Here is a 25,221-nt window from a genome sequence, read left to right as displayed (position 1 = left end):
TACAGATGGCCAACAGACACATGAAAAGATGCTCCACATGGCTAATTATCAGAGAAATGCAAATTAAAACTACAATGAGGTATCACCTCACACCAGTAAGGATGGCTGCCATCCAAAAGACAAACAACAACAAATGTTGGCGAGACTGTGGAGAAAGTGGAACCCTCCTACACTGCTGGTGGGAATGTAAATTAGTTCAACCATTGTGGAAAGCAGTATGGAGGTTCATCAAAATGCTCAAAACAGACCTACCATTTGACCCAGGAATTCCACTCCTAGGAATTTACCCTAAGAATGCAGCAGTCAAGTTTGAGAAAGACAGATGCACCCCTATGTTTATCGCAGCACTATTTACAATAGCCAAGAATTGGAAGTAACCTAAATGTCCATCAGTAGATGAATGGATAAAGAAGATGTGGTACATGTACACAATGGAATACTACTCAGCCATAAGAAGAGGGCAAATCTTACCATTTGCATCAACATGGATGGACCTGGAGCGTATTATGCTCAGTGAAATAAGCCAAGCGGAGAAAGAGAAATACCAAATGATTTCACTCATCTGTGGAGTATAAGAACAAAGGAAAAACTGAAGGAACAAAACAGCAGCAGAATCACAGAACCCAAGAATGGACTAACAGGTAGCAAAGGGAAAAGGACTGGGGAGAATGGGTGGGTAGGGAGGGATAAGGGGGGGGAAGAAGAAAGGGGCTGTATTAAGATTAGCATGCATGGGGGGGTGGGAGAAAGGGGAGGGCTGTACAACACAGAGAAGACAAGTAGTGATTCTACAACATTTTGCTATGCTGATGGACAGTAACTGTAAAGTGGTTCATAGGGGGGACCTGGTATAGGGGAGAGCCTAGTAAACATAATATTCTTCATGTAAGTGTAGATTAAAGATTAAAAAAAGAAAGAAAGAAAAAAAAGGGGGATTACTCCTTGATAGGATAAAACTAACTGTAAATCAACGATTTATGCATGCTTTAAATATCCTTAATTTTGATCACTTAAAGGGTGTCAGATGATCGTCTATGGATGTACACTTTTCTGATAATATTCCTTTCTCTTAAAAAAACAAAAGCAGTTCCTGTGTGGTGACCTCCAATGAGTTCTACACAATGGTATAAAGGGCATATCAAAGTGTGGGCAAAGGGTCTGTTTGTGTTTATACAGAGGATCAAAGCCTAATTTTGCTACCCAGAAAATGAACTTAGATACAATATGAAGAAGGACTTCCAACATCAGCACTCTCTGGAAGAGTCATACCAGAAGATGTTCATCAAAAAACCTCAACAAAGATCCAGGCGATGCTGCAGTTGTAGCTGCATCCATCCCACCGTTTCCTGGACTTGCCATTGGAATGAAGAAACAGATATCTAAGCTGGCCTGTGCTTTCAGTAAAACAACAAATTTGACTGGATCTATACTATTGGAACTCAATCAAGAATTAGGAGAAGTGCAAGGTGTAGCGCTCCAAAATCTTACAACTACAGACTATCTACTGTTCAAAGAACATATGGGATGTGAACAGTTCCCAGGAATGGGTTGTTTTAATTTGTCTGATTTCTCTCAGACTGTTCAAGTACAGTTGGACAATATCCATCATATCATAGACAAATTCTCACAAATGCCCAGGGTGCCTAACTGTTTTTCTTGGCTTCACTGGAGATGGCTGGTAATTATAGATCTGCTTTGGCTATGTAACTGTATTCCTATTATGTTAATGTGTGTGTGCAATTTAATTAGTAGTTTAAAACCTATACATGCTTAAGTTACTCTACAAGAAGATATGTCAAAGAAATAATCAATCCTCCCATGTTTTCTTCTGTCTGCTACCTCTATAGCTTTTCTTCTTCCTTCCTAATTACAACCCTTAAATAGAATTCGTGCCTCATATCGAATTTACTGAGTATCATAATTCCTCCAAGTAGTAAAGATACCTCAAGACAAATGCTGGGCATAGAAGCCACAGGGCATAAATCTGCAAAGAAGTAAAAAGCAAACCTTTTCAAACAATAGGGCTTCTCTCTCACTTACCAACTTTACATTCCCCTGTATGGCCCCGGAAGACTACTGGTTAGCCAGAGATGGGTAAGATTTCTCAAGGGAGGAGCAACCTAAGACAGGCACAGTCGCAGGGGGGCCATCAGGTGAGAAATTGGGGATCAACAGAGGTGAGGCTTAGAGCCTCAGCCCCCCCTGTTTTGAGAGAAATCTTCTGCATCCGTGGATGTTTTATTGCCCCTGTCTAGCTTGGATTAACACATAGTCTACAGGCACACACCTGATCATCTACAATTGCTCTCTTACAACACTAAACTATATTTTCTACCTTTATCTTGCATCCACCTACCACTTCAGCATTTTATTAAAAATAAAAAAATAATAATAATAAAGGGAGAAATGTGGGATCCACATATAAATCAAGTATAAAAATCAAACGAATATTCATATTTGACCTGATTGTTCATAGTTCATAATGCGTGATCAAAACCGAAAGTTTCTGTGATGACTGCCCTTGTACTGTTCACCATGTAAGAACTTATTCACTATGTAAGAATTTGTTCATCATGTAAGAACTTGTTCGTTATGCTTCAGAAGATTGGAGACTGACAAGAATTAGGCTTGGGATGGATTTATGATTGTGCATTGAGCATTGACCCCCCTATACAGAATTTTATTGTTGTTAACAACCATTTGATCAATGAATATGAGAGATGCCCTATCAAAAAAAAAAATGGGTGGAGGATATGAACAGATAATTCTCCAGAGAAGAAATTCAGATGACCAACAGACACATGAAAAGATGCTCCACATCACTAATCATCAGGGAAATGCAAATTAAAACCACAGTGAGATATCACCTCACACCAGTAAGGATGGCCAGCATCAAAAAGACCAAGAACAACAAATGCTGGCGAGGATGTGGAGAAAGGGGAACCCTCCTACACTGCTGGTGGGAATGTAAGCTAATTCAACCATTGTGGAAAGCAAAATGGAGGATCCTCAAAAAACTAAAATTAAGAAATACCATTTGACCCAGGAATCCCACTCCTTGGAATTTACCCAAAGAATACAAGTTCTCAGATTCAAACAGACATGCACCCCTATGTTTACTGCAGCACTATTTACAATAGCCAAGATATGGAAGCAACCTGTGTCCATCAGTAGATGAATGGGTAAAGAAGGCGTACATATACACAATAGAATACTATTCAGCCATGAGAAAGAAACAAATCCTACCATTTGCAACAACATGGATGGAGCTGAAGGGTATTATGCTCAGTGAAATAAGCCAGGTGGAGAAAGAGAAGTGCCAAATGATTTCCCTTATTTGTGGAGTGTAACAACAAAGCAAAACTGAAGGAACAAAACAGCAGCAGACTCACAGACTCCAAGAAGGGACTAGCGGTTACCAAAGGGGAAGGGCGTGGGAGGGCAGGTGTGGAGGGAGGGAGAAGGGGATTGAGGGGTATTATGTTTAGTACACATAGTGTGGGGGGTCACGGGGAAGACAGTGTAGTACGGAGAAGGCAAATAGTGCATTTGTGGCATCTTACTACACTGATGGACAGTGACTGCATCGGGGTATGGATGGGGACTTGACAAATGGGTAAATGTAGTAACCACATTGTTTTTTCATGTGAAACCTTCATAAGAGTATATATTAATAATACCTTAATTTAAAAATTGTATATCAATGATACTTTAATAAAAAAAAAACTAAAAATAGAACCATCATATGACCCAGTAATTCCACTTCTAGGAATTTACCTGAAGAAAACAAAATCCCTGATTTGAAAAGATATATGCACCCCTATGTTTATTACCACATTATTTACTATAGCCAAAGTATGGGAGCAACCAAAGCGTCTGTAGCATGTTGCTATGTTGATAGATGGTAACCACACTAGTGGGGATGAGGATTTAATAATACCGGTAACTGCTGAACCACTGTGTTATATACTTGAAACCAATACAAGATTGTGTATCAATGATACTTCAATTAAAAAAAACAATGTAAATGTGCTTCTCAAATTTTTACACAATAGTATCCCTTTCTGGGGAATAGAGAACTACTATACGTCTGGGAAGATCTGGATGTACTGCCTGAAAGGAAGTTCTGTGAAGTCATCCATTCATATATTCAACAATTACTTACTGAGCCCAGACTACGTTCCAGACACAGTGCTAAGTTCGTTGTGCTAAGCACACTGCACACGGTCTCTGTCCTCAAGGAGCTCAAGGAAGGAAATAATCAGGCAAGCAATTCAGCAACCATCATTTGGAGCCTGAGATCTCCAGGAGGAAGTCCCATGAAAACAGAAGCCTAAGAAAGGCCAAGGTGAGGGGAAGGTACAGGGAATTCTAAGCAGGAGAAAAGGTAAGTACAGAGACTTCGAGGGAAGAGGGAAAACACCTCCTTCAAGGCGAACAGGAAATTTAAGTTTAGTCGGAATGTGGTTAATAGGGAGGAAGTCAGAATCTGGGGATAAAATGACCACCTGTAGGCAGAATCTATGCACAAAGCGATTTAGATACATTGAGCTCATGTCTACAGAGTCCTGAAATATTCCAGTTATCTTGTCAGCTCTAGCTTCCCCAACAGTGGGATGAATGGTTCATGTCCGTGCCTACTCCCAAGGCCGAATCAGTGTCCTGTGGGTTGAGTCAGCCCCACAGAGCTCATACAGTTACTAGTGCCCTGAAGATTTCACGTCTCCAGACTTAGAGTCATCAGCCCGATCCAAAGCATCGCCACCTTGAGAGGCCCTAAGGGAGCAGTTAGCAGGGTCTCCTCCAAGCATCACTGTCTCATAGTCCTAAAAGTTATATACTATCAGAATTTTAAGATGTTGTGTTTCTTCATTTTTTGCCTATTTTTCTCCCCTGGTGGTAAGCATGAAAAATGCCATAAGTGAAAAACGTATTTATTAGAGGGAGAAAGGCAATAACTTAACTCCCTCTTTGCAGCTGGCCTAAAGGACAGGTGCTGGAGGGTTAGGCATCTGCATCAAGCAAAGGGAAGTTAGCTCAGTCCCTGGGCACACAGGAGCCAGAACAAGCCCATGGCAGAGGCCCGAACCCTTCCTCTCAACCACCAGATGTCTGGGTTCCTTTAATGTTGAGGCACCTCAGACCTCTGCTCTCTCTTGTTCAGTGACACTAGACAGAACAATCCTTTCCAAGCTTTCTTTCCTACAGTTTTCATCTCTTTGGAGCAATGACAATGTCATTTTCTTTTGCTCAGACACAACTCCTTGCAAGGACAGGGCTATCTAAGAATGCTCCAGGGAGCACAGTGAACTGAGCATAAACCATGGCAGCTATCAGTGGAGGGGGGGGTTCCTCTTATTCAAAAAACATACACAAAAGAACTCGCAGACCACAAACCATGGGACTAAACCCAAGGGGCCTACTTCTCCATCTACCCAGGGTCCTTTTTTTCTCACGTCTCTTTGGGAAAAATGGAGCCCGATTCTCCAAGGCTAAGGAAGTCTCCCCACTCACCACAGCTCTGCTACCAGGATTGAAGCATCTCCTGCCTGGAGAACACGCTCCACTTCCAGGGCTGCGCACACCCCGGAGCCCTGTTTTCACCTGACTGGGCCGTGGGGTCACAGTGATAAGCAGACAGTTTGTGGAAAGTACCTTGAGTGCTCGTTGCCAGGAACAAGTGAAGCTGCAGTAGAAATTTCAGAGCCAGGCGCTCATCACACCTTTTGGAACACATGCTACTCTCCGAGCTGCTCAGGAATGCTGGAGACTTGCCAGAGCCAGGCTAGGCAGGCACTGAGGACCCCAGCGCGCTCAAATTCATGGCCCAGGCTTAGAGGAAAACACCCACTGATAGTGTGTCACCAGTCAGCAACCATGGGCGGGGACCGACACCGGAAAACAGGAAGCCCAGTAGATTTGTTAATCTGAGGACACCACAGAGATGGAAGGAATGATTTTGTTCAGTTTCCTGGGGAGAAGATCCACAGGTTCTGTTGGATTCTCAGCGGGGTCATTGCTCAGAAAAGATTAAAAGTGCCTGATAGAGATCATCTTCTTCTGGTTTCCCAGGTAGTAATCACCCTGATTAACCCAGAGGCTAAAATTAGCAGGTACCCCTCCCAAGACCACAGGGGATTTCTGGTCTGAGCCAACTCAGTCATGGGAGGAGTAGGTCACATGTGAGTGAGTCTCACTCAGAGCAGAAGCGTTGGGAAATCTACCTGCCCAGCCTCTGTGCTCCCTCTCCCACCCACTGAGCCCACCCTGGCTCTTCCTCCCTTACCTAAAATTCACTGTTGGGATGTTTACATTGGCCTATTCACTACTATTCACTGAACAATAGAAAAGCAAGATTTCTTGGCCTCTGAGAATGGATTCCCCAGCCTTGTGGCCTCTTAAGAAATTTCAGGCCATCCATCGTGAATGTACGTATATTATCTGCCTACCCAGAGCACTTTGGGGACCCACTAGGCAAGCTGTAGTCCCCAACACAGCATATATGTAACTATTTCCAAATTGGGGACATTTCTGATTCTCAACATAGAAGTGACCAATAAAAACGCTGCTCTTCTCCATCTGTGAACTCCCGTGATGGAAAGAGTCACCCTCCCCAGAGGATTAGAGTGAGGAAACTGAGTCATCTAAATGCCAGAAATGGCATATGAACACCCCATTCATGTGATGACATCAGAGCCCTGTGAGGCAGGTAGGGCACAGGCATTATCACCCTCATTCTGTGACCGAAACTCTAAGGCAGACTTGCCTAAGGTCATGCGTCAGCTCCAAACAACCCCAGTCTTCACTCTTCCCCCAGTGTGGGCTACAGTGAATCTTTGCAGTAAAAGAGGAGACAGAAATAGAGTGACCAAGGTTGAAGTGGAGTTTAGGAGGGGAGATCTTAATAGGAAATCATAAAAAGGAAGGAGGGGGGAGGAGGCTGTGTCAAATGAGGCAACAGGAAGGGAAGGAAGTGACGTAAACTGTGGGTGGCTTTGCTCAGACCCTGCCTCCTTTTGTGAGTCTTGAAAAGGGCTGCTGCTTAAGTGTTTGAGGTGTTGGCCAGCTGAGAATAACAAGACCTATTTCCACCCCCCTACTGTTGCTGGCTGCCCTCTGTTCCAGTAGGGGGTAGTACAACACTGCAGGTATCTGAGTAGGCTTCAGCTTAGAAGTTTCCTGAGTCCAAAGTGACTAAAAGAACTGGGAACCCAGAACAATGGGGGTGGGCGAATAAGCAAGTAGAAGTGTGGGGAAAATGGAACTTTCTGACCAGGATTCCCACATGGCCTTAATGGTGCCCACTGTAGGTTATTTGCACATCTATGGGATGTTTTGCTGGGGACCAAGTGGCTGGTCAGTCAGGGGATTGCCATTCCAGGGAAGGGGTGGAGAGGAAACACCCATTCTCTCCTCTTCTTAGTTCCTGATATGTAAGTGGTCAGGCTTCCTCCAGTCACCAGAGACCCACCTGCAGGGTGCTTCCTGGTGTGGGAAGAGAGCTGAGAGCAGAGAGGGAGAGAGAGAGCTTGGGAGCCGTGAGCCTGGGAGCCGTGGGAGAGTTTTGGGTGGGAAAGCAGAGAAAGAGCAGGGCAACTAGAGTTCAGAGCCATGCAAATGGGGTGGAGCCACGAGAGCTGCTGGTACAAGGAGAGACCTTGAGAATAAACCCTTTAATTCCAATGTCTTTCCCTTGCTTTTCTTTCATCTCATCAAATTCATGAAACTTTCCCTGAGCGGGATACCCCCTCCCCCAGAGCTACAAGAAGAAAGGGATTCTGAAAAGGAAAAGAAAAAAGATCCATTGGATAGACAAAGAAGACTCTAGTAGAAGGGGATGTCCAGATTAGCAAAAGTGTGTCCATTGCATTTAGTAATTGTGTGGTTGCTAGTAACCTTAGCTTTTGATGAGATTCATTTTACTGGAGGCAAAATCCAGGTTCTCCTTTCTTCTTATCTTCTCCCTTCTCACATTTACTGGACATTTCTTGAGCTCCATCAGAGGATGTAGAAATGAAAGCAACAATCCTCTTGCTCTTAAGTCAGTCTCACGAAAGAAACAGAGAAGTAAAGCATTAAAATGTGGTTGTGAAATAGGGAACATTGGGGTCATGCAGAACAGACTACGTACTCCGTATCTGTTTGAACCTTCACTTGGCTCTTCTTCCATAGCAACGTTACCCACTGCATGACCTTGCAAGAATCATTAACCTTGTCCTTTGTTCCCTTTTCTGAAATTGGTTACAGGACTGGAGGGGATGTTGGCTGATAACATTTATGTTGCAGAGCAGATACCAGACATGGAATCATGAACCATGCCAAGACCCCTAAGGTGGTGCCAGGAAGATGGGGTTGGCACATAATTCCAAGAAGTTTCAAGGCCCTTCCAGCTTCTGTGCTAACCCCACATTCCTTTGCCAATAGTATACAATCCATCCCTCAGCTGACTGGGGAAGAGATCTGAGAAAGCTCCCCTGTCTTATCATTGGGCTGCCCAATTATTACTTATTGTTAATAGATAATAAAGCTTTCTCTGCTTCAAACCCAGGGACTCAGAGATTGGCTTACTACACATGGGGCACGCAAATCCAGATTTGTAGCAGCTGCGGGGAGCTCTGTTCCCCACTCCTGCTCTTGACTCCCTGCTGTTCTCTCTCTCCCAGGAACAAGTCGGTCAGGATGCCGCAGCCATGGCTTTTGGAGATTTTGGGAAGACGCCCATGAAACCAGAGGTGGCAATTCACCTAATTAGAATTACACTAACCAGCACACTGTAAAATCTTTGGAGAAGGGATATGCTGACTTGATCAGGGGTGCAAAGGAAAAGAATTCAAAGTGAAAGGACAAGTTGGGGTGCCTACCAAGACCTCGAGAATCACTGCAAGAAAAATTCCTTGCTCTAAGGTTCTAAGACTTGGGATCATTTCCAGATGAGAATCCACAAGCAACCCAGTTCTTCTGAGATTGTTAAAAAAAGTTACTTCAATCAGTATTGAGACAGGAGTTGAGATTAAAGTGTTACCACTGAAGATGCTTAAATCAACCTTTTTAATAAATTATCAGTTGTTAAAAAAAAAAACAAGCCCAAAATGGAATCATTCATCCCACATCACAGCAAAAACTTAATTACAGTTTCAACCTATCCAAGGAATGTGATCTTTTCACAGTCTAAAATTTACAGATTTTACTAGTGATGGAACCTGCATGATAAATACCCTGCTGAAGGAGGTGTCCTGGCCTGAAACAATCCTTTCTTTCTTTTGCTAATAACATCCCTGCCCCACCCTCCTGCCTATAAAAACCTTTCATTTTGTACACCTCTCGAGCGTCTCTCTTCTTGGTAGATGGGATGCTGCCTGGTTCGTGAATTGCTCAGTAAAGCCAGTTGGATCAAATTCCCAAGGCTGATTTTTTTTAACAGGTGTGACACCTTTGAAGAAGAGGAAAGGTGTTTTCCATAACAAAGATGTCATGGGTAGTATCTGAGAGGCCAGAGAACTTGGCTAGTTTAGAAAAATGAGGTTATGTAATGCGGCTGCAATAAAAGAAAAGAAAATCAAGCCCAGATTGCAAAGGTTTTAGTGTGAATAATTAGTGAAAGGAAAGGAGCGACACACAGCAGCAATTCACCGGAGAGTTCCGCTTTATTAGGGAAAGGTGCTGGGTTATATAGGAAGGGGCATGAATTGATTGAGGTGTCACTTCTACGGGGCTGGTGGCTGTTGGCTAGGTGCTGGGATTGGGAGGGGGGCGAGAGGTGATTGGGCTTCAGGTGGCGCCGGCGGGAACTGAGGACCCCGAAGAGAAGCTGAAAGTTTGCCATCTTACTGGTGGGGACCCTTCATTCCCCCCTTTCTCCTCTATGGGTTTGTGGACGTTGCTTTCTCTCTGGCTGCTTCCTGCTGAACAGGGGTGGAGAAGGGAGTGAGGGCTTGAGGATTGGGAGGAAAGGATTGATAGGACTCCCCGCAGTAAGGAGGAGTAGATGTGGACTTCTTCAGGTTGGAAATCAATGAAGGTTCCCTGTAACCATAGGTTGGCCAAGAGGATATGGGTGTCAGGAGCCAGGCGTCTGTGGCTATTGTTTCCAGGAACAGTTTCCAGTGGAGAGAGGGGTCCATCTCAGCGTGTGGTAAGGAGGTCACGTGAGGGTGAGGGATCTTCTGTGGCCAGAAGCTGGTAGTTCCTGAGTAAAAGCTGGTTGAAAGCTTGATTAGAGATTTTTCCGACTTGGGATTTGATGAACTTTATTATACAGGGTAAGAAGAGACAGGTGAGAAGAATGATTATTATGGGGCCTGCAATGGGCCAGAGCCAGGTGAGGAGGAGGTTTGTTAGTATTGAAGAGAATGGGTTGGAATTGGAAGCAGAGTGGAGGCTGGAGGCAAGGTCGGTGAGTTTGGTGATGTCAGTTTCTACAATGCCGGATTCGTTGATGTAATAGCAGCACTCTTCCCGGAGGAAGACGCAGGTGCCGCCCTTCTCGGCTGTAAGCAGATCTAGGGCCCGCCGGTTTTGAAGGGTGACTTTAGCTAGCGAAGTGACCTGTCTTTGGAGAGAGGCTAGAGAATCGGCAGTGGATGTCAGGGCTCCCTCAAGTTTGGCGTTGAGATCTCTAACTGCCTATAGAGAGTGACCCAAGGCTTCTCCCGAAAACCCTGCCCCAATGGCTGAGGTGGTCCAAGAGATACTGACCATGATGGGAAGGAAAGCAGCCCTTTTTGTGCGCAAGGGCAAGGGAGGTTGGAGCTCAAGGAATTCTGCCATGCTGTAAAGTGTTAACTGTGGGATTAGGGTGACGAGAATGCAGGGTGTATCGGAGTTGAGAGGCAGTGAGTTGAAAAGACTGCTATTACACTAAAAGAAGTGTCCCGGTTGCGTAAAAGTCTTAGAGCCGGAGGTAGGGGTGTAGATAGAGAGGCAGTGAAGTGCGCTGGAGGGGGGTGGAGTTGGACCTACACAGTGGTGGATGGTGAGATTATCTGAGTATTCTGGTTCCCATAGGGGTATGTCTGCCAGGGGGCAGAGGGGTTGTCTTTCTGCATGGAAGGAGTAGTTGGAAATATTAAGGGGCACGGCGGCCAGCAGTGGGCGCTGTAGTGATGCGCACAAGAAACAATTGGCAGTGTTAAGGGTGTGGTTGAGAAAGATGGTGGTGTCCTGAATGAGCTGTAACGAAGAGTAGGAGAAATGGGAAGAGGGGTGGGGATAAGAAGATGAAGAGGCGCCGTCAAGAGTTTGGATAATGACTTTTTCGGAATGTCTGCTATCTGATGCAACTAGAGAGATCTGGGAATGAGAGGGAACATACTTTCGAAAGATATGAAGGGTACTGTGGGGGGTCAAGGACCCCCCGTAGTAAACTGAGGCTGTGACTCTGGCAGCCCATCGAGAGTCCCAGGGATCTGGGATTGATAAGGAGAATGAGCCGTTGGGATATTTCATGAAATGGTTGGAGGAGTAATACTGTGGGTACCGGGAGTTACCCATGTAGTGAATGGCTCAAGACCAGTAGGGACATCCCCCATAGGTGTCTGGCCATCGCCTGCAATAGGCTTGTTTTTGGTCATAGAGGAAGCAGAGGTAGGGAGAATAAGGGGAGCTGCTAGTGAACACTTCGGTGGAGGGAGGAAAGTGGAGGTATAAAGGCTCAGAGCAGCTCTTCAGAGGGCAGTCTGGTGTGGCAATGAGGGCAGTAACTTTTGTTTGATGCTGTGTGTAAGTCTGTCTGACTTTGAATCGCCATACAAAGGAGGCTGGGGTGGCGGGGAAGACAATCGGAATGAGGGAAAAAAGCGAGAGAGCAGTAAAGTAGGAAAAAGTCATGATTTGGGTATGGATGGCAAAGGGGGTGAACGGGGTTTTGGAGGAAAGAGGACAGTAAGCTCAGGAGTCTGGAGGGAGGGAGAGTCTGTAAACTTTTGTAGGTTAAGAGATCTTTTAAGTGATGTGGGGACAGAATGGTAAGGGGCGCCCTGAATGTCAGTTTATGAGCTGCCTTCTGCAAGAGCTGCCCAGCAGCTAATGCCCGTAGGCAGGGGGCCCTTCCCCGAACTGTGGCGTCTAATTGCTTGGAGAGATAAGCTACTGGGGCAAAGGATGGGCCATAATATTGGCCTAGGACTCCTAGAGCTTGACTGGACCTCTCATGAATGTATAATGAGAAGGGCTTCGACAAATCAGGAAGATGGAGAGCTGGGGCTTCCACAAGGGCTCGACGGAGCTTAATGAAGGAGTGTCGGGGTGAGGAGGATAATGGTTTTTTAGGGGGGGCTCTTGCTGAGGTCGTATAGGGGTTTTGCCAACAGGGAGCAGGGAGAAGTTAGGGATTTACGGTCTAAAATATCTAGCCAGGCTTAGAAAGGAAAGGATTTCTGTCTTGGTTTTGGGAATGGGCAGGTCAGAGAGGAGCCATTTTCTGTCTAAGGTAATGGACTTTCTTTGTTGAGAGAGAAGGAATCTGAGGTAAGTGACAGGAGGGGAAGAGATTTGAGCTTTGACGGGGGATACTCGGTAACTTCTGGAAGCTAGAAGGTTAAGTAGGGAGGCAGTGTCAAGTTGAGACTGTTCTCACGAGAGACTGCAGAGTAGAAGATTGTCCATATATTATAATAAGGTGGACTTGGAGTGATCATGATGAAACTGTTTGAGGTCCTGAGCTAGGACCTGTCTAAAAATATGGGGACTATCTCGGAAGCTTTGTGGCAAAATTGTCCAAGTGAGTTGTTCAGAATGTCTTGTGTATGGGTCCGTCCAGGTGAAGATGAAAAAATCTTGGGAGCAGGGGTCTAGAGGGATAGAAAAATGGGTCCTTGAGATCTAGGACTGAGAAGTGGCATGCTGAGGCAGGGATCTGCGATAAAAGGCTGTATGGATTTGGAACTAAGGGATGGATAGGGACAATGGCTATGTTGATGAGGCGAAGGTCTTGGACAAGGCGGCAAGATCCGTTGGTTTTTTTAACAGCTAATATGGGGGTATGTCTTTGAGATCTAGGACTGAGAAGTGGGATGCTGAGGCTGTATGGATTTGGAACTAAGGGATGGATAGGGACAATGGCTATGTTGATGAGGCGAAGGTCTTGGACAAGGCGACAAGATCTGTTGGTTTTTTTAACAGCTAATATGGGGGTATTAAATGGGGAGTGAGTGGGTCTGCTTGAATGATGGGTTGGAGGCCTATGAGGGCTGAAGTGGTTAGGGGGTATTGGGCCTGACAGATATACTGAGAGGGGTCACATAATTTGATAGAGGCAGGGGGACATAGGGCCACGGAGGGGCTTGTAATGTCCCAAACTTTGGGATTTACAGGGTGTATGAGGGCAGAACCGGAGCTTTCATTGGGTAGAGGGGGGTCATCGGCTATGAGGGCCATCAGAAAGGGAGTACTGGGGGCTGTGGGAGTGGATATAGTTATGGAAACGTGGAGGAGGGAAAGGATGTCTCATCCTAGTAAAGGGATGGGACACTGGGGCATAACCAGGAAGGAGTGGGAGAAAGGTATGGGATTGTCTTGGATTGTGCATAAAAGGGTGGGTGGGGGGTTTAATGGGAAAATCTGTTTACCTCCTACTCTGACTATAGGAGTAATGGCTGGCGTGGTAGGGCCCCGGTATTCTCACAAGACTGAGAAGGTGGCTCCTGTATCTAGGAGGAAGGAGATGGGGTGACCGTCTACTGTTAAAGTAACCCTGGGCTCCTGTTTGGTGATGGAAATGGTCGGGCGAGAAGCCCCCGGGCCCCATCAATCTTCTTCTGCCAGCCCCACTACGGCGGGCTTAGGATGGGGGTTGTTCGTCCAGCCTCCCCTTCAGGTGGTTGGGCAATCAGAACCCCAGTGGCCCTTTTTGTGGCATCTGGGGCATGGGGTGGTAGGAGATCTGGGGGAGGGGCACGCCCTTGACCAATGTCCCTCTTTTCTGCACTTGAAACAAGCTCTTGGGGGGGCTTGTTTGTAGAGGGGCGCCCAGGTTGTGGTTTTATCAGCTGGGCCAACATCTGGAAATTGGCCTGATCAGCCTTTTGTTTACGGCATTCTTTCTCCTCCTCCCGCTTATGGAAGACTTTAAAGGCCACTGTTAGGATCTCAGTCTGTGGGGTAGCGGGGCCCTGTTCTAACTTTTTGAGTTTAGCTTTAATGTCGGTGTAGCCTTGAGCTAGGAAGTATGTCATAAGGACATGTCTTCCTTCAGGTGTTTCTGGGTCCAGGCTGGTATACCGTAATAGGGCTTGAGTGAGTCTGTCTAAGAACTCGGAGGGGATTTCATCTCTCTTTTGAATTATGTCTTGGAGCTTTTGAAAATTGACTACTTTACAAGCTGCCCTTTTTCAGACCTGCTATTAAGCAGGAGGCAAAAATATCTTGAGAGCGGAGACTCATGGCGGTGTTATAATTTCAGTGTGGGTCTTGTTCGGGGACAGCAGTGGGGCCAGGGGGATAGGTGGGGTCAGTCCTGTGGGTTTCAGTAGCCTGCATTTGGGCGAAGTCCTAAACTCGTCTACGCTCTTCAGGGAGGAGAGTATTGGCCAGGAGCATGAAAATGTCATGATGTGTGAGGCTGTAAGACTGGAGGGTCTATTGAAACTCCCTGATGTATGTCATGGGATCAGTGGAAAAGGAACTTAGGCATTTCTCTAGTTAGGCTAAATCTCTTAAGGAGAAAGGGACGTGAACGTGCACGATGCCTTCGGATCCTGCTACCTCCCGGAGGGGGGCGATAATTTGGGGAGGCTCTCGGGACTGAGTCTGAGGGGGACTGAAGGGTTCTGGCTCAGTCTGTGGGGGAGTGACGCGGTCTAGCCGTGCCTAGTCGAGCAGGTCCTGAAGTGCAGAAGGGGGGCAAAGAAAATAAAGAAAGATAGAATCGGACCCACATGTCGCCAGCTAGCAGCCCAGCTGCTTGCCTCTGCTGCTTTAGTTGGGCTTGAACTCATGACTCTGAGGTTAAGAGTCCCATGCTCTACTGAGCTACAGCAGGGCTCCAGTTAATTGCTTATGGAATGCGTTGTTTTCTATTCCTGCCACATCGGCAAGTGGGGGAAGGGCATAGCTAGAAGCAGGGGCGGCGTTTCTACACATCTTCAAGGTCTCCCTATTTTCAGAGTGAGGAGTCTTGGCAAGATATGTTTTTGTGGACAGATAACTTCTAAGGACTGCACCGGTTGTTCTCTAGCTTGTGCTTTCCCATGCTGCGTTCAGACATGGGGGGAGGTGCTTTCCCATTCTCTCTACAAACATGTGAGAAGACAAAGGCGGTCCCTAACAGGGGAGAAACAGGTGATGAGGGCAAAGACGGAGGAGGCCCCTGGGACCTAGTTAAAGGGGGGCTGAAAGGCTCAGGCTTAATCTGCAGGGAATGAAGGTGGAGGAGGTGAGATGGGGGAGGAGATGGTTGGGGAGGAAGGGAGAAGGGCTGTTGTAGGAGAAGAAGGGGAAGGGAGTGAACGGGAGGCTTCTGCGGGGGCGGCGGCTTGCAGGCTAGGAGAACTTGGGAGGGGGCGGGGAGAGGAGGAGGCAGAAAGCTTCGATATAGGGAATCTCCTTCCATTTTCTCAGGCGCTGGCAGTAGTTAAAAAGATCACGAGTGATGTTAGGATCAAGAGTTTCCCCTGCGGGCCATTGCTTGTTATTGTCTAGGGGGTATGTCGGCCAATCTTGGGAGCAATATTTACGGAGAAGTTTTGGTTTTATATCAGGCGTCAGGGAGAGGGTAGCCAGATGCTTAAGCAGGCATTCAAGAGGTGAACCTTCAGGGAGGGATGAGGGGGCTCCCATGGCTAAAGGACAGAGAAGGAAATAAACGGGAAGACGAACGGAGATCCTCGGACTGGAAGCAGACCACAAGGAGACAAAGGGCGTCCCCGATGATCCTTGGTGGTCTGCGGAAACTCGTATACGAGTCGGAATTTCTTGGGAAGTGTGGGAGGGGGGTAAAAAGGAGCGTTCTCATCCACAAAGAAGTCACCTCGTTTATGGCTGTTGGAGGGGGGTGCCTGAGAGTCAGCCGCAGCTGTGAAGGCCTGAGGCGGGGATTTATGACTGTTGGAGGAGGGGTTTGAGTGTCCACCGCAGCCGTAAAGGCTTGAGGCAGGGATTTATGGCTGTTTGGGGAGGGGCCTGAGGGTCCGCTGCAGCCGTGAAGGCCTGAGGCGGGGATTTATGGCTGTTGGAGGAGGGGCCTGAGGGTCCACCACAGCCGTGAAGGCCTGAGGCGGGGAGAGTTCCCTCCTCATCCCCGAGTGTCAGGGCCTTGCCGGACGATGACGGTCAATGGCACTGCGATAGCTCGGGGAAGAGTGGCCCACTCCGGGGGGAAAACTTACCTAAAGGCCAGAGAGGAGTGGTGAGTGTGATGAGCCAGCGCCGGAAAAAGAGGACGAGGGCAAGCTGCTGCTGGTGTCGGGGGAAGACGGGGCCCAGTTGGGGTGTCCCGTCTCCCGGGTTTCGGCACCAATGAAAGGAAAGGAGCGACACACAGCAGCAATTCACCGGAGAGTTCCGCTTTATTAGGGAAAGGTGCTGGGTTATATAGGAAGGGGCATGAATTGATTGAGGTGTCACTTCTACGGGGCTGGTGGCTGTTGGCTAGGTGCTGGGATTGGGAGGGGGGCGAGAGGTGATTGGGCTTCAGGTGGCGCCGGTGGGAACTGAGGACCCCGAAGAGAAGCTGAAAGTTTGCCATCTTACTGGTGGGGACCCTTCAATTAGGAATTTGGATTCTTTCCTGAAGCCGTTCAAGGGGAGATAAATATAGGATTTTGAGCAGATAAGTGATAACATTTAAAGTGACAGGTCAGAAAGATAACTGAGGAAGAAGAAACTGAGACTAGAAGCAAGGAGATATTAGAAGGCTGTTGTAAGAATCCAACTAAGTAATAAAGAAGGTCTTAGCTGAAGCAGAGGTGGTGGGTTGAAGAGAAATCAGAATTAGCAGAACGCAATACCTGGTTTTGTATGGGGATGGAAGGAAAGGGAAAAAGAAGACTCATTGCTGTTTTGGGTGATCAAATCAGTGGATAAGAAAAGGGATAAGTTAGGATATGAGAGAAAAGTTCAGTTTTGGATTTAAGATTAAGATGTTTAAGACAGAGTTAAATATATAGATCTGGATCTCCAGAGAAAGACCTGAGCTACATACCAGACACATGAAAAACCAGAACACAAATTGTGGTTGAAGTCATACTGTGTACAAGAAGGAACTCTGATGTGGAGAAAAGGGAACCTCTGTACACTGCTGGTGAGATTACAAACTGGGAAGTGTGGCGGTTTCTCAAAAAACTAAAAATAGAAATTCCATACAACCAAGCAATTACACCCCTGGGAATCTACCCAAAGAAAGTGAAATCATTAATTTGAAAAGATACATGCACCTCTGTGTTTATCACAGTATTATTTACAATAGCCAAGATATGGAAGCCACTGAAGAGTCCATCAAAAGATGAATGGATAAAGAAGAGGTGGTACATATACACAATGGAATATTATTTGGTGATGAAAAAAGAAATAATTCCTGCCATTTGCAATAACATGGATGGGCCATGTGAGTATTATGCTAAGTGAAATAAGTCAGAGAAAGAGGAATACCATCTGGTTTCGCTTGTATTGGAATCTGAAAAAGAAAATAAGCAAAACAGAAACAGACTCATAAACACAGAGAACAGGTGGTTGGTTACCAAGGGGGATGGGGAGGACAGGTGAAAAGGTACAAACTTCAAATTATAAAATAATTTAATCCCCGGGATGGAAGTACAGCATAAGGAATATGGCCAATAATATTATAAATCTGTATGGAGACACTTATCCTGGTGAGCATTTAATAATGTATATAATTGATGAATCACTAAATTATTCATCTGAAATCAATATATTTTGTATATAAACTATATTTCTATGAAAAATATTTTTTTTTAAAAGAAGGAACTCTCTTGGACAAAATATGTAAGTTGGAAAGCAGGTTGAGGAGGGAATACCCTGTGTCCATTCAGGCTACTCTAACAAAAGTACTATAGACTGGGTGGTTTAAACAAAAAACATTTATTTCTCACAGTTTTGGAGTCTAGAAGTCCAAGATCAGGGCACCAGCAGATCCAGCACCTGGTGAGAGCCCCCTTACTGGTTCAGAAGCTTCTCACTGTGTCCTCACATGATCAAAGGAAGGAGGGAGCTCTTTGGGGTCTTTTATAAGGGGCACTGATCTCATTCACAAGGGCTCCAACCTCATGACCTAATCATTGACTAAAGGCCCCGCTTCCAGACACTGTCACATTGGGATTAGGTTTCAACATATAAATTTGATGGCCGGGGCACCTACATTCAGTCTATGCCACCCTGGTATTGCCAACATTTAAGGAATGGTAAAAGGAGAGGCATACACAAGGAAGACTGACAAAGATCGCTAGAAAAGCAGGAAGAGAATCAGAACATTTTAAAGGAAGACAATAGGAAATGAGAGAAATTTGAAAAACTGAGCTGTTAACAGTATCAAATGCTGCAGAAATGAAATGTAATAAGGTTCTGGAGACGTGTCCATGCAAAGTATATGTCAGGTAATTTACACAAGTAGGGTGAGAAAATGCTCAATAAACATGAAAAATGCACATTCATAGTAGGAGTTAAGGAAGTGGAAATTAAATAATGATAATATTGCCTATAAAATTGGGAAAAATAATTTAACACTTAGATTCCAGTGATAATAACAAAATTAGAGGAAAACAGACATTTACACTGTTTGTGGGAGTATAAATTGATTCAGTTATTTTGGAGAGAAATTTGGTGTTACCTGTAAAAATTTTAACTGCATACATAATACCCTTGGTACTCTGCTCTCCTTGTAATAATTTATATGAAAACATACTGGCACAATTGCACAGGGATAAATGAAACATAAAACAATGTTCATTCCAACATAATTGGGGACCAGCTAAAGTTGGATCCCGCAAATATGTCCAGGTACCAGTCCGCACAGTGATGTGAGTCCCCCAGTAGGACTCAGTGTAACTGGAGAAAGCTTACATGAACCCTTTCTCAGTGGGGCTCTAGCAATTTATTCTAAGAACGCAGTGGGTTGAGTCAAAGCCTCAGACACCAACTGAGTCATGTTAGCCAGACTAGTGGTACCATAGCAGAGAAAGTGAAAATAACCCTGAACTGAGGCAAATACCCTGTGAAATAATAAGAAATGATAACTATAGACAAATAGATGATTGATAGGTGACAGATTGATGATAGATAGATATAGATGATATAAATAGATAGATAGATAAATAGATAGATAGATGATAGATAGATAGACAGATGATAGATAGATGATAGATGATAGATAGATAGATAGATAGATAGATAGATATAGATATAGATGATAGATGATAGATTGGATAGATAGATAGATAGATAGATAGATAGATAGATAGATAGATAGATAGACAGACAGACAGACAGACAGACATAGATGATAGAGCTAGATAAAATAGATAATAGATATAGGTATAGATATAGAAAATCTGCCCCTGGTCCTGATATGGGACTCCTAAAATCCTTGTAAATAGGATAATAGGAGCATCTTTTGTTCTAAGACTTAATCTTTGACCCTAGTTCCCAACACAGGGCCCCTAAAGCCCTTATATGTTTTTGTGATAAGAGCACTAGGAGCAACTTTTGTTCTAATATTTGCTTTTTGACCCTGATTCCTGACACAGGGCTCCTAAACCTCTTGGAAGTTCCTGGGTGGTGGGAGTGTCTTTTTTTGAGGTGATTCTTGGTGGGCTCCTGGCTGGGGGCTGCTCACCAGAAAGACCAAGCCATGATGAGAAGCTCAGAATGTTCAGCCCCAGCCTGCATTATCCAGAGAGGAAAGAAGGACAGGAAATGAAGTTGATAACTGATCATGCTTATGTGATGAAGCTTCCATAAAAATCCTAATAGTATGGGATTTGGTGACTATGAGAAGCAATACCCTGGATTCAAACACTAATGCTCTAGACAGAAGACTTTGTCATAGACATTGATTGGTATTGGCAGTGGTCATGGTGCCTTTGGTAGGTGAGCCATCGAGTAGTTATGACTGTGATATCAGACATCAGCAGCAAGCTGTTGCCAAGGAGGAATGCTAAGTGCCCTGAGTGATACTCTGTGGTAGACATACTAGACACAGAACGAAGGACTTTACTTCTCTGATCCTTAATTTCCTATTTCACAGATGGTCATAATACTAGTATTTGTATCACAGGGTTGTGATAATACCTCCCTCACTTAAATTGAAACAAAACTTATCTGGAATCAGTATTCTCCTTTTTCCCTTCCCTTAAAAATCTGGTTCTTTGAAAGAAGAGTCTGCAGTCACTCTCCTCATCTCCCATACAGTCCTGAATCCAAGCCAGATAGGCCTCTGCTATCCCCAAGCCAATGAGACTGATCTTCTGGAGCCAGATACAATGGCCGTTCTTAACCATCATCTTCCCAGGCCCCTCAACGAATGACCTTTTGACCACTCCTTCCATAGAACTTTATGTTCTCTTTTCTCTATGATATCACTCCCATTTTCTTTCCACCTCTCTAATTCTCTTCCCTGTGTTCATTCTTACTATTGGTATTTCCCAAAATTATGTCCTTTGTCCTTTCTTTTCTCATATTTGGTCCCTGAAAGATTTATTCTTTTTCTGTGGCTTCATTTATACCCTCTCATATTATTCAAGAGGGAATTTTTCTACTATCAAGGAGAGAATGGTGATATCAATATAAACAATTATCATACCAGTCTAAACATGCATTGAATATAGCTCATTCAGTTATTGTCCTAATGACTCCAACTTTACAAGGATGGCATATGTTTTGTACATATGAGAATATTCCTTTTTTTTCCCTTGTGCAAAATTACAATTTGAAATGGCCATAGAATTGTTGGGTCAAAATCTCCACCCTCCCCAGCTCTATAGGTGTTTTTCAAGTCTTTTATGGTATTTTTGTGGCAGAAAGTAAAATCTCCAACCCTGCTCTTGCCAGTAGTGCTTCCTTACCCCCCAGATGAGTGTGGGACTCACCGTTTACTTCCTTGGATACACTGTTACCTTGCAGGAGAGTAAGTTTCAAGCCACCTTCACTCTACCCTCACCCTTGTCTGGTCTGCACAGCTTTCTCTCTCTAACAGGCAAGCCAACCCAAAGATGGTTTCTTTCAAAGTCTGAGAGGTCATCTCCAAACCCTTAGCATGTCAAGCCTGATAGAGTGTCTTCTTTGCCAGGGAGCCTGGCACCAGCCAGATAGTAACAATGTGACTTAGGGTAGGAAATTCGAACCACAGAAAAAAGGTAAATTAAGGCAGGGGTTTTGAGTCATATGTATCATCAGCTCAACTTCCTGAAAGGCTGAAAATTAATATCAGCCATGTGAGTGCCTAAAAATGAAACCCCAGTAATGACTCTGAACACCAAGACTTGGGTAAGCTTCCCTGGCTGCCAGTACTCCATGTGTGTTATCACACATCACTGCCAGGACGAGTTAATGCTGTCCATGGCTACACGGGCAGAAGGCTACTGGAAGCTCCATGTTTGAAACCTTCCTGGATTCTGCATCTCTTCTCTTGATCGATTTTAATTTGTATCCTTTCCTGGATTGTAATAAATCATAACCATGAGCATAAAGGCTCTCCGTAAACTCTATGAGTGCTTCTCATGAATTGAGTGTGGTTTGGGGAAGCCCCTGAACTTAACAATTAATGTCAGAAGTGGGGGAGTTTTTAGGGTCTGACCCTTAACTTCACCGTTGGCTGACTTTGACGATCCTTTCTGGAGACTGAGGAAGTGTAAGTAGAATACCTTCTCCCCTTTTGGATCTTCCAGAATTACAGGTATGCTCAGTCATCAGAGGTGGGGATTCATAACCAAGGGGTTAAAACAGTGGCCCTTTACTTTTCTATGAAAGCACTAGAAGGAATTAAATTACATTCATAGTTACCACAATATTCTTTTAGTCATTCTCCACTGCTCCCATTATTTAAATAGAACTGTTTATAACTCTGACTATACTGTTATACTCTCAGGAGGTAAATTTCTTGCATGTTCCAGTAAATGTGCCATCTCCTTCTAAGATGAAATAAAATTGGCAAAACTTTATCTGGACTAGGAGAAAAAGAGAGAAGACTCAAATTAATAAAAATAGAAATGAAAGAGGACACATTACAGCTGACACCACAGAAATACAAAGCATCGTAAGAGACTACTATGCACAATTATACACCAACAAACTGGATAACCTAGAAGAAGTAGGAAAATTCCCAGAAACATGCAACCTATCGAGACTGAGTCATAAAAATATAGAAAATTTGATTAGAATAATAATGAGAAAGGAGATTGGATCAGTAATCAAAAATCTTTCAACAAAGAAAAGGCCAGGACCAGATGGTTTTTTTCATGAATTCTGACATGAAGACTGGGACTGGGACTTCATCTATCTATGCCTAATACCCAAATCCTGGCTCTTTAGAAGTGATTAGCAGCTGTTTCAGATGAAATTAATTAAAATAATGGCTGATATTTACTGAGGACCTACTAGGTAGTCTCTATGCCAATTTTAATATGGATCATATCATTTAATACTTAGAGTCTTGTGGACTAAGAACTATGGTTGTCCCCATTTCCCAGATGAAGAAACTGAGGCATAGGTTCAAGACCAAAGAAGAAGGGACAGAACCAGGACTCAAGTCTAGGCGGTGTGGCTGGAGCATCTGTATGCTTACCCACTCACCAGGCACTGCTGCCAGACAGAGACGAAAGGCAGGAGTCAAAGTCAAGGGGAGGAGAGAGCAGGGGGACTGTGTTGCGAGTAATGAGGAACATGGACAATCTGCGGGAAAATGGGTTGACAGTGAGAACACAGGACATTCCTTACACCACCTCCTCCCCTATTGCCCCATCTTCTCAAAGGGGTTGAATGAATCAAAGAGAGCTTGTAATTTTTTTCTCCTCCAACAAAATCTGGAAATAAGTATACATTAAAGCAGGAGAAATGGAAGTTAAACTCAGAGAAGAACCATGTCCTGAGGTCCTGAAGTGGAAGACAGCCCAGAGAGGGGCTGGGACCAGCCCTGCCTGAAGAGACTGCACTTCCCAGTCCTTCGGGATTGACGGAAGTACCATTGGTGCAGGCACAAGGCCTGACGTACCCAAGTCTCTTCTGCTCTCCTTTCTTCCATCCTGCTTTTCACATTTCAGAAATTGTGAAAATGAGCTAGGACCAGCTCTGAGCTCTAGACATCTGGATAAATGCCTATACCCAGGGAAACTTCCCAGAAGCCCCACACAGGCCAAACTCTAACAGGACCGTCCCTCCCTCTGCCACTGCGTATGCCTCACAGCCACCATGGAATTGCCCTTTAAGGTCACAAAGTGCTTTCACATCCATTCTACAGTTTTGCCCCCACAACAACCCATGAAGTAGGTAAGAGAAGGGCCATTTTATTCTAATTATATGTGTGAAGAAACTATGAATCATAGGAATGAGATGGCTTAGAGTGGCAGACCCTGCCCTGGAACTGCTCTGTGCTCTAATAGCCCCTTAGACTTTACCCGCCACCCATTCCTGCCTCCACATTGTAATTGTTTGCCTTATCTGCCTATTTCCCCCAAGTGAGTATGGTTTATCTGAAGTTAGACAAATGTCTTTCAACTGTATTTTCAACTCATAATGCAGTGGGTGATACAAGCTGTGTTAATGATAAATGAGGGCTTTGGTCCAAGGCACCCCACCACAGAACTTGAGGGGATCACTGGGCATTTGGTGTCAGTGGGGGTGGGGGTGGGAGGGTCTGGTCACACCAGGCATAGTCCTAGGCATGACAAAGAGGTGATTTTCCTTCCCAGGGCCCTCTTCCCCAAAGGACATGCTGTGTGATTTGCTGGGCCCAGAGAGAGAATGTGAACTAAGAAAGCATAAAATTTGGAATGCAAAATAGTGATGTGAGATCTCATCATGATTCTCTCATCTCTGCCTACTAGAAGTGGTTCAATGAAACCAAGGGCAGTTTCAGGAAAGCACAGCCATACACTCAAAGCCAGCTGATCTGAACAGGATGTGACAATCAGCAGAGTCCAACCTCATTAATGGTCAGGAGGGGAACCAGGGCCCACAGAGAAAGGGGATGCATGGCCAGCTTCAGGCACCAGGCTGCAGGGTTTCAGCATGAAGCTCTGCCTACAGGAGTGCAGACCAGAGCTGTGTTGCACAGAGGTCACCAGCTAATGAGATGATACTCTCACTGAGTTGGCGGTTGGTTTCTACAAAGTCTCAAAGTATTCAAATATTCAAGTAGGTGCACCTCAGGAACATTTTAATACGAAGTAAAAATTTCAGAGTGAGTTTGAAGGAGCAATCTATTGAATATGTCCAAATATTTGGTCCAATTGTGATTGAAATACATTAGTGAGAAAGGTATCAAACTGTTCCTGTACTTTTTTAGCTTGAAATTTAAAGTCCTACTACATATTTTAATATATTTTAATGTCATGTTTACTTATTTTACAAGGAAAAAAATTAAATGATAATAGACTACAAAGTTGCATCATAAGAAAAGTGACTGCTACTCTTGCTGTATGGCCACTTTGACATAACATAGTCTAATTATAGGTCTTGAAAAAGAAATAGCTATAGAAAAAGCTAATTTATTTCTAATACGATGAATTGTAACAATACTGCCATGGTTAAGCAACAATCGTTTCTCACTTTGAGATGACTCAGATTTCCTCCTGGAAATATACAAACATTCCATTCTTTATAAATTTTTTGTCACCCTCCTCTAGTTTTCTGAAACTTCTCTCACATTCTGCGCCATCACTGTACCATCCTAACAGAAGGTGGAGTCCTGAGGTCCTGAGAAATCTCACCCCTTTTCTGCTCTCAATTTTCTTCTTCAAAAAGAAAGAAGGAAATGATGGGTATCACTCATCATTGTTCAAATTTTACTGGTTCAGGACACTTATTCATTCATTCAACACATGTATTGAGGATGTGCTATGTACCAAGCACTATTTTAGTTGTTGGAAATAGAGTGTGAACAAAACAGATAAAGTTCCTTTTCTTATAGTCCTTATACGTCAGTGTGGTAGATCCTATGTCTATAATAATAATAAAACATGGCGAGAGAATAGAAAAGAAAAGATCCGAGTGAGGCTGTATCAAGGGTACAGGAAGCCCTCTCTAATAGGTAACCTCAGGTCAATCTTAAGGAAAAGC

The 25,221-nt window shown here is 44.6% G+C and overlaps 1 protein-coding gene and 1 pseudogene across 2 annotated transcripts in view; one reads left to right on the top strand and one right to left on the bottom strand.

The window, feature by feature from the left end:
* The window catches only part of CD48 (CD48 molecule), a 32,209-nt gene extending 26,292 nt beyond the window's left edge, over positions 1-5,917 (bottom strand). Inside the window, exon 1 of one of the 2 annotated variants that reach the window (XM_073221268.1) lies at positions 5,656-5,917. In XM_073221268.1, coding sequence (XP_073077369.1) covers positions 5,656-5,737 — 82 coding nt within the window. In that variant the 5' untranslated portion in view covers positions 5,738-5,917. The remainder of the gene's footprint in view (positions 1-5,655) is intronic. The other variant, XM_017669709.3, reaches the window with a different exon arrangement.
* A 2,749-nt stretch (positions 5,918-8,666) lies between these two features.
* On the top strand, positions 8,667-9,917 carry LOC108402897 (small ribosomal subunit protein uS10-like; annotated as a pseudogene).
* Positions 9,918-25,221: the final 15,304 nt, after the last annotated feature.

This window comes from Manis javanica, chromosome 14, assembly GCF_040802235.1.
Source record: "Manis javanica isolate MJ-LG chromosome 14, MJ_LKY, whole genome shotgun sequence".
NCBI classification, from domain to species: Eukaryota; Metazoa; Chordata; class Mammalia; order Pholidota; family Manidae; genus Manis; species Manis javanica.
Note: the sequence above shows the minus strand (reverse complement) of the source record. Positions and strands in the feature narration are given on the sequence as shown.